Source organism: Carassius carassius, chromosome 17 (genome assembly GCF_963082965.1).
Source record: "Carassius carassius chromosome 17, fCarCar2.1, whole genome shotgun sequence".
NCBI lineage: Eukaryota > Metazoa > Chordata > Actinopteri > Cypriniformes > Cyprinidae > Carassius > Carassius carassius.
In genome coordinates this window covers 10,526,765-10,542,311 of record NC_081771.1, presented here as the reverse complement: position 1 = coordinate 10,542,311, position 15,547 = coordinate 10,526,765, and the positions used below count along the sequence as shown (strand labels likewise).

Below are 15,547 nucleotides of genomic sequence, written 5' to 3'. Positions count from 1 at the left end.
TTTTGAATACTTAGCCATGATTGTCTTTGGAAATAAGTATAGGCTTGGTATTAGGTATGTTATTAAGTGTAGCTGATGACCTAGGTTAATGTATTTTATTCACTTGGTTGCGTTGAGTGCAGGGTTCTTGTAGTAAACTAAAACTTAAAAATAAATCCTGTAAATAAAATGAAGAAAATGACTTTTTTTATTACTATTATTTTCATTCGAAATGGAAAAAGAAAACTATCTAATTCAAAATATAAATAAGATCTAAAGTAGTATCTCAATTATAATACTAAAACAACACGGTGAGGGTTTAATTTGCTCATTTGGTCAATTAAGTCATGCATATATCATTTCAAACTTTAAAAACTTGAGTGAACGAAGTTCAGTCATTTTAACTTGTTGGCATTATGTGGCAAAAACATTAACCCTAATTGTGAAAGTGTCTCAAATTATCTAGCACTGAAGATTAGCTTAGTTTCTGATCAAGATTTTTTTGAATGCTGTTCAAGTTCACTTTGTCCTTGGTGATAAACACAGTGTGCTCATAGTGTTCACCTCCATCCACTTGAGCTACAGCTCCTTTAGCAGATAAAACAGGTCAGAAAATTTCATTTTGTACAGAAATGAAGGACATTGTCATGCTTCTCCTGTATTGCCAGTAAAAAAAATGGCCTTGTTTGGAGATCAGCCCGTCTCTCATCTGTGTTTTTGAGGGCTTCCACTTGTTTGTTTTTTTGGAGTCAGAGAGTCAGTCTGGAGACTGTATTTCTTGATGAAAAGCGTCTCTGTCAGCCATGTATCAACTCTGTCAAAAGCCACAGTGTTTCTCCGACTTCACAATCTGAGCTTGTGCTGTATCAATGTTGCTCTCAAGGGCTGGGCTTGATTGAATTTTCTCAAGCAAATGACTCTATTTAGAAAACTGTTCCTGTTGCTAACAATGCCACACTGAATTACTGTAGATTGAATTCGCAGTATGATGTCATCCCAGCTGAACCTGATTTTACCTTTTAATATGAATGCAAAGTTTGTCACTGGAACTCCCACCTGAATAAGTCACCGGTTGGACTTTAAAGGACATATTTTCATTTAGTGCTTATTAGTCTAAATCATTCCAAGTGTTATTTGTACAATGTTACCGGACACTTTTCTGTCTCTAGCAACTCCTCTGGGTTTATAGGATGTTTCTGTATCTGAGCAATGTTTTCCACGCGTGCGTGGCATCCAGGCACCATAACTACAGACATCTGGTGCAAGTGTCATGTTACCTGATGTTATGGAAATAACCAAGAGATTTAATAGCTTAATATAGGAGATAATTTATATACTTTCTGAATATAAAACGGTTTGTCGTTAGACACTGCATCATTGTGTGCCTATGAAAATATTCGGTCAACATTTTTCCATTTTGTATTATGTTAGTGCACAATGATGTAAAAGCGTATAAAATGATAAAGGAATGTGGATATTGCACAATTTCTTGTGTCTTTCATCATGCCTTGCATATTGCCTCATCCATGGATTAAATGTTTGACTGCACAAAAACTTCAAAGCAAAAATTATAGAAGTCATTCATTTTAAGTAATGTGGATAATATTATGGGCCATTTTAAAAGTGATTTCTCAAGCTTTCTAGGTTGTTGATTTGTCATAAAGTGGATTTCCATCCAAAGTTGCGAATTTAACTTGCGCAAAATTGGAATATCGCACAAAACATTTGCGAACAAGCACCGTTTCCATCCAACAAGTCAAAGAGAACAAAATCATCACTTCCTGATAAACTGGGACTATACAAAAAGTAGGAGAAGCTACTGAATATAATAATTTTCATATATAATAAAATTGCATCTTTTTGCAGTTATTGCTTTTAGAAGAGAATGCTGCTGTTTGGGAACGCAGTCGTTTAACTATTCTGGGGGGCAATTATACAGAAAAACTTAGATGACAGACTTTGCTCTGGCATTTCCAAATGACCATAACAACATTTTAGATGCTGTGGAATGAGATTGGTCCGCTGGTTAGTCAGGATTTACCATCCCATAGCGCAGGGTGATGGAAACCCAGCTACTGTCTTTGACCTATGAGCTGTGTGTGTGTGTGTGTACATGTATACACTATCATTCAAAAGTTCTGTAATATTTGTTAATAATTTGTTAAAATCTGCTCTTATGCTCAGCAAGTCTACATTTATTTGATCAAAAAACTATTATTACAATTCAAAATAGCTGTTTTCTATTTGAATATATTTAGAAATGTCATTTATTTTTGTGATGGCAAAGCTGAATTTCAACAACCATTATTCCTGTCTTCAATGTAACATGATCCTTCAGAAATCATAATGTGCTGATTTGAAGGATATCCTTTATTGAAAACAAATATTTTGTAACAATGTAAAAGTCTTGACTGTGATGTGATTAATTTAATGAATCCTTGTTGGAAAAAAGGCATTTCTAAATTCCTTTAAAAAATATATAAAATCTAAAAGCTTAAATGGAAGCGTATTACCTAATACTGTGTGTTTTATGTTTCTTAGAATGTCAGTTTGATTCTAGTTTCACTTCTCCCTTGCAGTGTGATTTCCAAAACCCTCAAACTTGTAAGGAAATCATAAGTGGCAAAAAAAAAACAAATTCATGGTCACACATTAAGATTACATGTCCAGCCATCTGATACTCTCTTTATCTTTTTCCAAAAATCAGACTTTGTTTTGTACATTATATTAATCAACTGCTAACAGGCCATATCTATAATGTCTTCTGGTATACATGTGCTGGTCATATAATTATAATATCATCAAAAAGTTGATTTATTTAACTAAATCCATTCAAAAAGTGAAACTTGTATATTGTATTCATTCATTACACACAGACTGATATATTTCAAATCTTTATTTCTTTTAATTTTGATGATTATAACTGACAACTCAGGAAAATCCCAAATTCAGTATCTCAGAAAATTTGAATATAATTTGAGCCTGTACAGCACTCAATACTTAGTTGGGGCTCCTTTTGCCTGAATTACTGCAGCAATGCGGCGTGGCATGGAGTCGATCAGTCTGTGGCACTGCTCAGGTGTTATGAGAGCCCAGGTTGCTCTCATAGTGGCCTTCAGCTCTTCTGCATTCTTGGGTCTGGCATATCACATCTTCCTCTTCACAATACCCCATAGATTTTCTACGGGATTAAGGTCAGGCGAATTTGCTGGCCAATTAAGAACAGGGATACCATGGTCCTTAAACCAGGTACTGGTTGCTTTGGCACTGTGTGCAGGTGCCAAGTCCTGTTGGAAAATGAAATCTGCATCTCCATAAAGTTGGTCAACAGCAGGAAGCATGAAGTGCTCTAAAACTTCCTGGTATACGGCTGTGTTGACCTTGGACCTCAGAAAACACAGTGGATCAACACCAGCAGATGACATGGCACCGCAAACCATCGCTGACTGTGGAAACTTTACACTGGACCTCAAGCAACGTGGATTGTGTGCCTCTCCTCTCTTCCTTCAGACTCTGGGACCCTGATTTCCAAAGGAAATGTTAAAATTTACTTTCATCAGAGAACATAACTTTGGACCACTCAGCAGCAGTCCAGTCCTTTTTTAAGCAAGATGCTTCTGACGCTGTCTGTTGTTCAAAAGTGGCTTGTTCACAAGGAATGCGGCAGCTGAAACCCATGTCTTGCATACGTCTGTGCGTAGTGGTTCTTGAAGCCTTTACTCCAGCTGCAGTCCACTCTTCGTGAATCTCCCTCACATTTTTGAATGGGTTTTGTTAAACAATCCTCTCCAGGGTGCGGTTATCCCTATTGCTTGTACACTTTTTTTCTACCACATCTTTTCTTTCCCTTTGCCTCTCTATTAAAGTGCTTGGACACAGAGCTCTGTGAACAGCCAGCCTCATTTGCAATGACTTTTTGTGTCTTGCCCTCCTTGTGCAAGGTGTCAGTGGTCGTCTTTTGGCCAACTGTCAAGTCAGCAGTCTTCCCCATGATTGTCTAGCCTACAGAACTAGACTGAGAGACCATTTAAAGGCTTTGCAAGTGTTTTGAGTTAATTAGCTGATTAGAGTGTGGCACCAGGTGTCTTCAATATTGAACCTTTTCACAATATTCTAATTTTCTGAGATACTGAATTTGGGATTTTCCTTAGTTGTCAGTTATAAACATCAAAATTAAAAGAAATAAACATTTGAAATATATCAGTCTGTGTGTAATAATGAATATAATATACAAGTTTCGCTTTTTGAATGGAATTAGTGAAATAAATTAACTTTTCGATGATATTCTAATTAAATGACCAGCACCTGTAATATTGTATCAGCAGCAGCATCTTAAAAGTCCTTGGTTTCATTTTCGGAAGGAGTCTGTTGGTTAGGAAGGCCAAATGTCACTGAATCTGATCACTGATTGCTCATTTTTATAAGTTCAGGCTCAAGGTATAGACTCTAGTCTCTGAGGACCTTGACATTTTACTGTAGCATGAGACTCACAGAAGGCTGTTTAAACAGTTGGACTGCATGAATCCTGCAAGATCAGCAAAAACCCTTCTGTATATGTTAGGATGTGTATCGTATGCTAGTACTATCAAAATGCTGAATATTTTGTGTGTGCGTGTTAGTTTGTGTGTAGGAAAACCTCCACCTTTTGACCTATTTATGAAGCGCAGAGGATGCAGGCATTGTCTGTGAATTATTGTTATGAGTTGCTCTTCTGTTTTGATGCGTTTATGTTCATATTTTCACCATCTTAAATATAAATTAGAGCCTTGCCTGCCAAGCCATAACATTTCTGTGTTTGTTGATTGGCTGTGCACATGAAGGAACGTGGATTTCATTATGTTCAGACAGAAAGGGCTATTTTGGCGGAGACCTGTACAAATGAAGTTCCTGTTTAGCTTGAGGGTAAACAGTGCTTGGAGACATATGATTGATTTGTTAACATTGCAGGGTCTCTGAGATGTCAGCACTCAAGGTAGATGCTCATGTAGGATGACAAGAAAAAGGGTTATGCAAGATCAGTATACATACTGTGTGGATGATGCATTGAAATGCCTGAATTTCTTTTTATGTTGCACCAAAGACCAGTTGTGAGCTTTGTGATGGGGACATCTTGAATCAGTGCTGTTTTCCTTTACTTTTATTCATGAAATTTACTAAAACCTTCATAACCTGCCTCTCCGACAGTTTGACATGGCCTATTGTGTGTATGAGAGCACTGTCAAGTGTAACTCGTAAAATAATGCAAGTAATTTTTCAAGAGAGACAGTGGGATCAGGAAAACAATAGAAATGTCTAGAAAGCGAGTGTGTCCCCTCCTTTCCTGTGTTCGGCGGGCAGCAGCAGGATCAAAAGACTCTCTATTGTGTTTCCTGCTGCTCTTTTCAAATGCTTACAACAAAAATATCACACTGTTTTTATGAAAATCTGTTTACATTGTGACAGATTCCTGGGGGATTTTGATATCAATGCTTGTTTTTTTTCCTGTGAGAGTTGTGAGCGGACGGGAGGCAGGAATTCAAGGAATTTAGAGCTTTTGCAGGGTGAGATGGCTCACGCTCTTTCAGAAGGCTCAGGTTTACCTCAAATATTCGTAAATCTCTGGTACAGGTTTAACGTGGATATCTGTATTATAGAAGCCCTCAACAAAGACCTTGGCTATAGTATGATGGTTGCTGTTTTAGTTTAAATTACCAAGATTAAAGGATATTAGTCATAAAATTAGGGATGGAATAGTATTAATTTCTTATCTTGATTATAGTTACCAAAATTATCACAGTTATCAGTATGATCATGGGTGGCACGTACTACACAGAGCCATAGTTCGCTGACAAGCTACACAATACCACATCATAATCGCAGATGAATCGCTTGCAGTTATGAACGCGATATTGCATAGCTTGCCAGCGAACTACGACTCTGTATATTAAGTGCCGCTCCATTTGAAAGCATGTGATGGACATTTACTGCTAATCACAGAACCAGCTTTACTAAAGAGACACGCATGACAATCACATGCGATTAATCGTGCAGCCCTAATGTGCTGGAAATGTTTAAAAAGAACTGACACACAAATCGTTTCACCAAGTGTTATATTTAAATTAAAATCAACAAAAATATATATATAAAATGACTTTTTGTTTGCATAATCACTAAAACCGTAACATTACCAATTATGTCTTAATTTTTATAGTTAATACATTAGTTCTGAGCGGTGCATGTTTACTATGTTACATGACATTTCAATGTATGTTTTTATGTTTATATGTACATGTTTGATAATTTGGTTAAAATGTGGCCTTTCTGCAGCTTGACTAAAATTAATAAATATGTTTGAAAAAGAACATTTCTGACTGAAACATGAAATACTGAAACTGTGTAAAAAATTTAAACTTTTCAAATATTCATTGCTTTTGTTACAGCAACAATTTGGCAACCACAGCCATTTTCTTCATCGGCTCCCATGAGACTTCTGTCCCACTCAGTTTTTCCATGCACACTAGTTTCTGTCAATGATTCGAAGGCTTGCTTTGGGTGGTCTGACTCTGTTCAGTAATTGTTTTTCTTTGATATTGGATCTTCAGCTTTGGCTCTGATGCATTATTGGCTTATGCATGGGACAATTTGGATTTGTAGGAATTGTGTATACCAAAATCTGATCTGCTTTTCAGAGACCTACCTTTGCTTTCTGTTGAATAGATACACCCATAGAAGCTTTTACTCTGCTGAGCAGTTTGTTTTCTCTCGGAAGTCTTGTTTGTGGACCGTTTCCACTTTGTGTCTCTAGAGGAAATGACCTTAAAGTTCAGTTCCAGTGGCTTTATCTGTAGGACTGTGCTAGAATATTAATCCATCTCAAATCCCAACTGTGTTTCCTGGCAAATTTCTTTCTAAATTACTTGATGTTAGTGTTAGTTATGCTGCAGGTGACACATAAAGGGTTCTAGAGAAGGGTCCTCAAACTCCAGAGATGAAATAAAAACAATCACTCTCTCCACATGGGGGTTCATTATACCATAGAACCAAACTCTTGTATTTAGAACACTGTATAAGGAAATGGCACATGTATAGTGTCTCCTTCATCTGGTGAATGCTTATTTGGGGATTTAGCTGTGCTGCAATGCCCTACTTCACTGTTTGTATATTAGTATGAATTCATTAGTAATACAGAACGTTACTGAAGACATGGGGTTGGACATACATTATTTAGTAGTTTTATAAATAAGGGTTTATAAATAACTTTGTCATATTTTCCTCTAACCTCACTTATCATGCTCATCTTTATGCCAAAAGCAGCCGTAATTTAGTTTAGCTTTTGTCGTCTTCTCTTTCTCAAAGAGTTAATTCACTTGTGTCCAAAATGTGAACTAGGACCCATGTTTTCAATGGTACAAACTAAAAATCAAAGATCTAGAAATGGAAGATACACACGCTCATCTTAAAAGAGCACATAGTACAGTTCATCCTCAGGGCTGTATGTGCTGTAACTGCCTGGACATGAAGCAAAGCCTTTCACGGCATCAGAGACACTATAAAGACCTTATTCTTCACAATGCTCAAATTAAACTATGCAGCCAAGTGTATTGAAATTGTGGCTTGAAGGGTTAAAGAAAGAATTTATGTTTCATTATGCATATAAATGCATGTTACAGATCTTACTGGGATCAATCCATTACTATGTTTCTTTTTATTTTTATTGTGCGCATTATATTTGAACAAAATGCCATCTGGTGAAAATCACCCTGATCGCCACCACAATACAAAAAAGATCTGTTGCTACTTTTGTATTATTGTGACTTTAAAAGTAGATTTGTCATTACATTTATGAAGGGCAAGTAACTGGTACAAATGTATTTCGCTTGATGAAATTCCACGACTGCAAGTCTGTGGAATTACATTTGCTTCAATAAAAATGAACGAAACTTTATAAAACTGAAAGTAACTTTTTCAGAAACTATCAAATATATGCCATAACAAAAGAAGAAAAACACAATGAAAATGAAAAAAATTAACTCCGTCGTGCAAATTTAACAGGCTCTTCAAATATGCTTCATTCTTTGTTAATGTTTTTCAAAGATTCGTTTTCGCAACTCTTGGATTCTGAATGCATTGCCACAGATTTCGCTAATGGTTCGCAGTTTTTCGTTTGGTGTCTTGACGGATCAACTACGACAGCCTACATCGCACATCCTGCGATGTGACTATCGTGGCTTCGTACATCACGATATCGATGCTTAAACGAAACATCGTGCAGCCCTAATCTACTCTGATTGGATAGTGAGCTTTTGATGGACTGGTGCTCTCTGACCGGGAAGTACAGACGTCACTCAGTGGCGTGCATATTGGAAAGCTCTCGCGCTGATTAAATCTGGTCTCTACCGCAAAAATTCTTTTTCACAGACAAAGTGAAAGAAATTTATTTTAAGCTCATACACCGGTTCTACCCTGTAATGAAGTTTATACAACGATTTAAACATTGACATTGATCTAACATGCTGTTTTTGTTCGAGTTCTGAAGAAACTGTACACTTATTTTGGTAATGTCACTACACTCAGAAACTTTGGGATGATATTGGTGTGTTTGTCCAGTGTAAGATTTTGCCAGGCTTCTCAGTACATATGAAAAACATTATATTTGGGTATTATGACTCCGACCCCACAAACGAAAATATCAGTTTTATTAGATTTGTTTTCTAAACAAATTTCATTCACAAATGCAAATTCTCCAACTGTAAACCTGTCTTCTGTTTTCCTAAAAGAAATGAAAAACTATTTGTATGTAATCTCAGTATCTACTAATAACAAACCTATAAGGACTGTTAGAATTTGCTCTGCCTTTGATCTCCTTGTGTAATTTTGTTTAGATTTTGGCACTCTTTTCTTTAGTTCTATTTTTTTTTTTATGGTTGATATTGTGTGATGTATGTTTATACTTTTGTATGTTTTTATTCTCTGCATTAATAATAAAAAAAAGCTCTCGCGGTGATTTGTATGCAGTACGTCGTGCTTTGTATTACTAAATATGTAAATAATATTTGACCTTCAATCGTCTCAGTCTGTAAAGATGAGCTCTCAGGAGAAACACGGAGCGGCATCATCTTCCTCCTCGTCATCTTTACAGACGGAGACGGTTGAAGGTCAAATATATATAGGTGTAAATATATTTACATATTTAGTAATACAAAGCACGACGTATTGCATACAAATCAGCGCGAGAGCTTTCCAATATGCACACCACTGAGTGACGTCTGTACTTCCCGGTCAGAGAGCACCTGTCCATCAAAAGTTCACTATCCAATCAGAGTAGATCATTGTTAAGCCCGCCCCACGAGAGGTTTGTGTCAAAACACCAAACGAAAAACTTCAAACCGTGAGCGAAATCTGTGGCAATGCATTCAGAATCCACGTTTACCGAAAACGTATCTTTGAAAAACATTAACAAAGAATGAAGCATATTTGAAGAGCCTGTTAAATGTGTGTGACTGAGTTAATTTTTTTTCATTTTCATTGTGTTTTTCTTCTTTTGTTATGGCATATTTTTGACAGTTTCTGAAAAAGTTACGTTCAGTTTTATAAAGTTTCGTTCATTTTTATTGAAGCAAATGTAATTCCATAAAAGTCGCCTATATTATTTGAAAGCTTAAGGTTTCATGACATCACATCAAAGAATTTAAAATTGGAGTTTGGTTACTTTTAGCCCATATACCTGTAGCTTTGATGACTTTTAAATGAAGATCTAACCTGAAGCTGAATTGTTGATTTGTGTGCTCATGGTCATCCTTGTTTACAAATGTATTATCTTGCTAATCTTAATTCTCTCGCTCTCTCTCTCTCTCTCTCTCTCTCTCTCGCTCTCTCTCTCTGACTGCTATTTATTTTTTTTCCTGTCCATGTGTCATTATCTAAATTATGTATGTTTACAAGCCGCCGCCTCCTCCAAATCCTTAACTTTCAACAGTTTTTACAGTAACCAGAATCATTTATAAAATTAGCTAAACTGTGCATTATCAGTGTAACATCCTCATGTCCACCCTGATCTGCCCCTGCTTCCTCTCAGTGATATGTTTATATACTTAGAGCTGGATGTTGTCCGACCTGTTTAACCCTCAAAGTCATGTGCCTGTAATCAGTAGTACAGTTAAACGTAGGTTCAGAGTTGATTTTAAGGTGAAGTATGTATTTCAGATACCGCAAAACAACAGTTGAAAATATGAGTGGTTTTGGCAGTTTTAGTTTTTTTTGTCATTTATGCGTCTTCCTCAAAAGCACTGAAATGAGGGACATATCATCCTTGGGCCTTTGACAACAACCCTTATTGGATTTTCCCATTGGCTTTTGTATTACTGCAGAAAGTTTTGTTCATCATGGTTATCTTCACAAATGAACACAGCGTTCATGAATTTGGAAGCCTAATTACAGTAATCAGAAGTACACCAGGTTTACCATAATCACATGACTTCAGTGTCACCACCTAGCATCTGACAACAACTAGTGAGTAGATGAGTTCACCAGTGTTAAGTGACTGTTTAATGCTCTCAACAGCCTCTGTAGTCCCATTTAGCCACTTTTTAGCAACCACATTTACCAAGCCAAATTCAAGCTTTAAAAATCACAAGGTGGATGTATTTTTTTTCATAGAATAACATTAAATATCTTGAGCTTGTGTTAACCACAGACCTTATTTCAGACATTTTACCCAAAACCCATTCAAAAAACCCATTGATGAAACCGGCTTACAAAAATACATTCCTGCAGCGCTCCATTGTCTGCCAAGAGACTCAAAGAAACCTCCTGGTGGCCATCGTTTCACCTCTCCTCCTTTGCCATCAGGTTAGGGTGACCACCCGTCCCGCGTAGCGCGTGTGCGCACAGCGTTTGAAGCTCAATTCATGCGTCCCAAAAAATTGAGACTGTGTCACGCATAATCAATGCTTGCTCAAAAAAAGTTGGTCGCTCTATGTCCTCGAGCCCCAGGCAACCAAACGAACATTACTTGACAGTTCAGCACGCTACTGTTGCCACACCCACCCCTCAGTTGAACTGCTGACTAGGTTGTTGTCAACTTTTTCTTTGTTGTCATGACAGCGCACGCACGTGCATACCAGACTCACTGGGAAGGAACTTTTAGATGCACACTTTCCAATTCGAAAAATGGAGAAAGAGACTCTGAGGCACCGCCATCATCAATTAAAAAAGAGAAGGTGTGTCCTGTTTCAAACTTTTTTTTTTCATGCGCCTGCCTTTACTAACATGCGAGTTCACCATCCTTCCTCCTCGTGAACCTCTGTTGTTGTGAGTTTAGACTTTTTTTTTGTAACTGTTCCTGTGGTGTTGAGCAACTACAATTCATTTTAATCCTATAATTTTATATTATAATTTGTTTAAAGTGAATAAATTGTAATGAAAAATAAATAAAATTAAATATTTAAAGTAAATCATAAGTGGAAGTGCATCTGTCAATTCTGTCATGAACATACATCAGCAGTTACACATTTAGGGGAATAGGGCTTTATTAATATACCATGTAAGGTGGTATGTGCTAGAAATGGGTAAACCACTATCAGTTAGTTTGCCCATGGTGTGGGGGCACCGCCGCGCAAGGCAGTGTCCCACATTGTCATACATACCCCTTGTCCCCCCTTGGGCTTATTAGCAGGTGGTCACCCTACATCAGGTAAATGTTTCTCCTTCCTCTTAAACCATGGAGAATGAGTTCTTCCTCTACTTTGTACAACTCTTGAAGCCAAGTTCGTGTAAGAGGTCACCCTACATTCCCGCGTGGCAGTAAAAGAGTGCTCTTATGTGTAGAAGGGCGGGAAAAGAAACAGAAGGAAGGTTTGTTCAGCAGTGGCGCTCGGAGAGCCAGAGTCCCTGCAGCCATGTTTGCCAAAGCCCAGTAATATTATTTTTATCCTCCTGAAATAGGCGTCATGTTGCCCATCATGTTAGGCCAGCACCATGAACACTAACCTCCCAGTTTTGAACACAGCACAGTTGTGGTTTGTTTACTGTTCAGTCCTGTGTGGAGTTTGTTTGGTCTTGTTGCTTTTACTGCTTACGGATCCGTTCACTGCTATGGCAGAAAAAACAACACCAGCAGCAGAGGCAAGTGTCAAAATGCATTTATGGTAAATTAAGCAAATTGAAAAAATTGAACATTTTCTAGAGCATTATTTTTAAGAGCACAGTTCACCTATCGATCAGAAAAACAGATTTATGTATATTGAATAGTCTGTCCTGATGAAGTTTCGAAATGTTTTCACCAACGTCTGACTCCGTTTTGTTTTTTTGTGGTATTATCCCAGTCAGTGAATCTGAGGTTTACATCCATCTTTCAATTCCAACTAAATTTGAACATTAAAATTGAATTTAATGATTTTAATATTCAATAATAGAAGGCATTAGGACACAACTGCCTCTGTGAAGTAACAAAGCCTCTTTTCTTTGGGACATGATTAAGGGTAAGTTACATTTGTTTGTTTGTGTCCTTTGTAGGAGTGAGAAACGGTATGTGGAGAAATACTGGAAAGAGTTGCGGGTCGGAGACTTCATTCGTCTGCGCTGCAACGAGATTCTCCCGGCGGATGTTCTGCTGCTCAGCAGTAGCGACCCTGACCGCCTGTGTCACATTGAGACGGCCACACTGGATGGTGAAACCAACCTCAAGCAGAGGCAGGTGGTGCGCAGCTTTATCGACCTGGTGAGTGTTCAGGACTGTGGTGTGTTTGTTGGGGAATCCCATAAATTGAGTAAAGAACTGAATAGAAGCATGCTGGTGTCAAGAACAGTTAATGTGAGGGTGTGTGTATACAGATGGTCTGTGCATGCCCACTGAGAAAACTTTAGTAATTTCACACCACTCACCAAAGTCAAATATTATTTTCCCTCACTGGTCCTCACACTTTATTTTTTAATCTCAAGATGTCATTAAGAGAGTTGATCTGAACAGTTTGACAGCAAAAACCGAATGATAAGGAGTGGTGTGGCCAAAAAATAGTGAATGTCGGAAAAAGTTCCATCTGCTATTGCTTCATACAAAAATATTAGTTAATAAATCTTGTGCCTAAGCCTGGGCGATAAAAGGGTATTGATATTTATCGACTGTACACCTTCTTCGATAACGATATATAAATTGTTTGATATAGTGCACGATATAGGCATGTGCTTTGAGTGACACAGACAGAACACACAAACACAAACATGAGTTCTGTGCCTGCCTGTGATGACTAGATTGTGAATATAAAAAAAAGTGTATTAGGCGAATTTAAAATAAACGTGCATTTGAATGCAAAAATAGTACAATCGAATGTTAGGTGTGTGACACGTCAGGGAGCGTCATCAGTGGAGCACGAGATGTGGTGATGTAAGTGGGGTCGTAGTTTAATGTTTTGTTAATCTAGCTAGCCCACGAGACACACAGTTACTGCGTTATTCATTCAAAATATTAGACAAATATAGTTGCTCAATGCGTAGAAGATCATAATTGGGTTAAAACCAAAACCAAGCCATTCACACAGAATGCATATTCCGAGCACTTTCTAGACTGCGCTCGTGTGACACACAAGAGATGTATAGAAAGCCATGCAAAGTTGAAACAGTTTAAACTTTTAGAAAACACTTCACAAATTTGGAGGTTTATTCCTTTTCATTTAGTTAATTTAGAAGTACTGCACTTTTTTTAATAGACTGTAATTTCCTTGAATTGACAATTTAATGTGCTGCATTATTTTGCTCATTGCGCCCTTCCTGTGGCCTCGGGGAAACAAGCCAAATGTTTTACCTATTTAATTTGCAAAAAAAAACATTAAAAAAATTGGATATTTGTTTATTTTTTATTTTGTGTTTGACTGTAAAAACAAAAAAATAGATTTTTTGTTTGTCTCAATAAATTTAGTTAATTTAAAAATAGTGGTTAAAAAAAAAATCTAATGCTCTTTGTTTTAAAAAATTTAAATAATTATCGATACTGAACAATATGAAACATTATATTGTTACAACTTTTTTTTTTTTGCCTATTTGTGCCCGTATTCAGAGTCTTCCAAAAGATTTGTTTGAGGAATAGACAAAATTTTCCAACATGAGATTGATTATATGTCAGGCTTTTCATTTTTGGGTGAAGTGTCCTTTGATCATTTAATTTTAAATATTTATATGTTCAGATCCCAAATTGCAAATCTGTTTTTCATTTGCAGGACTGTGAGTTTGACCCATTTAAATACAACAGTGTTGTTGAATGTGAGAAGCCCAACAATGACCTCAACAGATTTCGTGGATACATGTAAGTATAATACATTTATGTAATTTAATTGCATTTACATTATTGCTTAATTTATGGCCCAACCTAATCATGATTAATGGCATTAATCATTATTAGTTCCAATAAAAAATTCATAGCTCTTCACTCTAAAATCTTTACTTGATTAAATCAGAGTCTTGAATTAGTTTGACCGCGTATGTATAGCTAATAACTTAATATCCCATCTGGAAATTTGTACGCCTTCATTATATTTAATCATCATTTCTACAAACCATTTAGACAAAACAGATCTTTCCACTGTTTTGTTTTGCCAGCAGTGATTAAAATTCCGTTAGCTGCCGAGATTCGAATTACGGGCTGGATGGTTATTTTGTGACCCAAATAGATCCAGTTTAATACAGTTGTAATGGAAAGGCAGTGTGTATTTCCCTTACTCTAGCATTATTCTGGTGACTTTTCAACCTTGTTATTCTACCTAATTATTCTACTGTACCTTATACCACCTCTCACCAGCAACGTTCTCTGCTGGAGTGCTATAGGAATTGGTCTTTGTTTGTTAAGTGTTATGGTTGAGATGGAAAGAGGCTATAAATAATGCTGACATGCTGCTTCTGGAGTGGAATGTTTTTCCACCTTTGTTGTAAACTGATGTTTTTAGATGCTAAATGTATTTTCTAAAGGAAAAAATGTGTGATCCTTGCTTATGTTGTTATTATTATTCATATTATTGACTGTAACAATAATTTATGCCATAAGACACTTATAGTGTTAGTATAGATACAGTAATACAGTACAATACAATAACAATTTTCCCTCACCACTGTTTCTAACATCTCCATGCTATATCCGTAAATATTAGGACTGCCCCCTAATAGTCGACTAATCGTTTACTTGCATTCACTTACTCTTGAAATACTCCCTCGTTTTTGGTCACACAGATAAGAGTAATATAGCTTTCGAATCTGTAAAGACTATGATTATTTGTGTGCACTCACAATAACAACAAAACGCACTTTTGAAAAAATAATGAAAGGAAACAGGATGCACGTTCTGCCATGTCGGTCTCTGACCTTGAGTGCGAAACTCCATGCATGTTTGACATAAAAATTATATCTATAGTGAGTTAAATGTCTACTTTAAAATGAACCAATTCAAATGGGAAAATGTTAATGCAGCCTCCTTACTGTTTTCCCCTGACACATTTATAATAATTAGCATTTACGCTTGATGCTTAAAGGGTTAGTTCACACAAAAAAGAAAATTATGTCATTAAGTGTTCCTGTAGCTCAATTGGTAGAGCTCAATGTTGGGGGT

The 15,547-nt window shown here is 36.8% G+C and overlaps 1 protein-coding gene across 1 annotated transcript in view; it reads left to right on the top strand.

Annotated features, from left to right (window-relative positions):
- Window positions 1-15,547, top strand: part of LOC132161071 (phospholipid-transporting ATPase VA-like) — a 52,547-nt gene that overhangs the window by 1,679 nt on the left and 35,321 nt on the right. Inside the window, exons 2-3 of the mRNA XM_059570864.1 lie at window positions 12,472-12,676; window positions 14,169-14,254. Coding sequence (XP_059426847.1) covers window positions 12,472-12,676; window positions 14,169-14,254 — 291 coding nt within the window. The remainder of the gene's footprint in view (window positions 1-12,471; window positions 12,677-14,168; window positions 14,255-15,547) is intronic.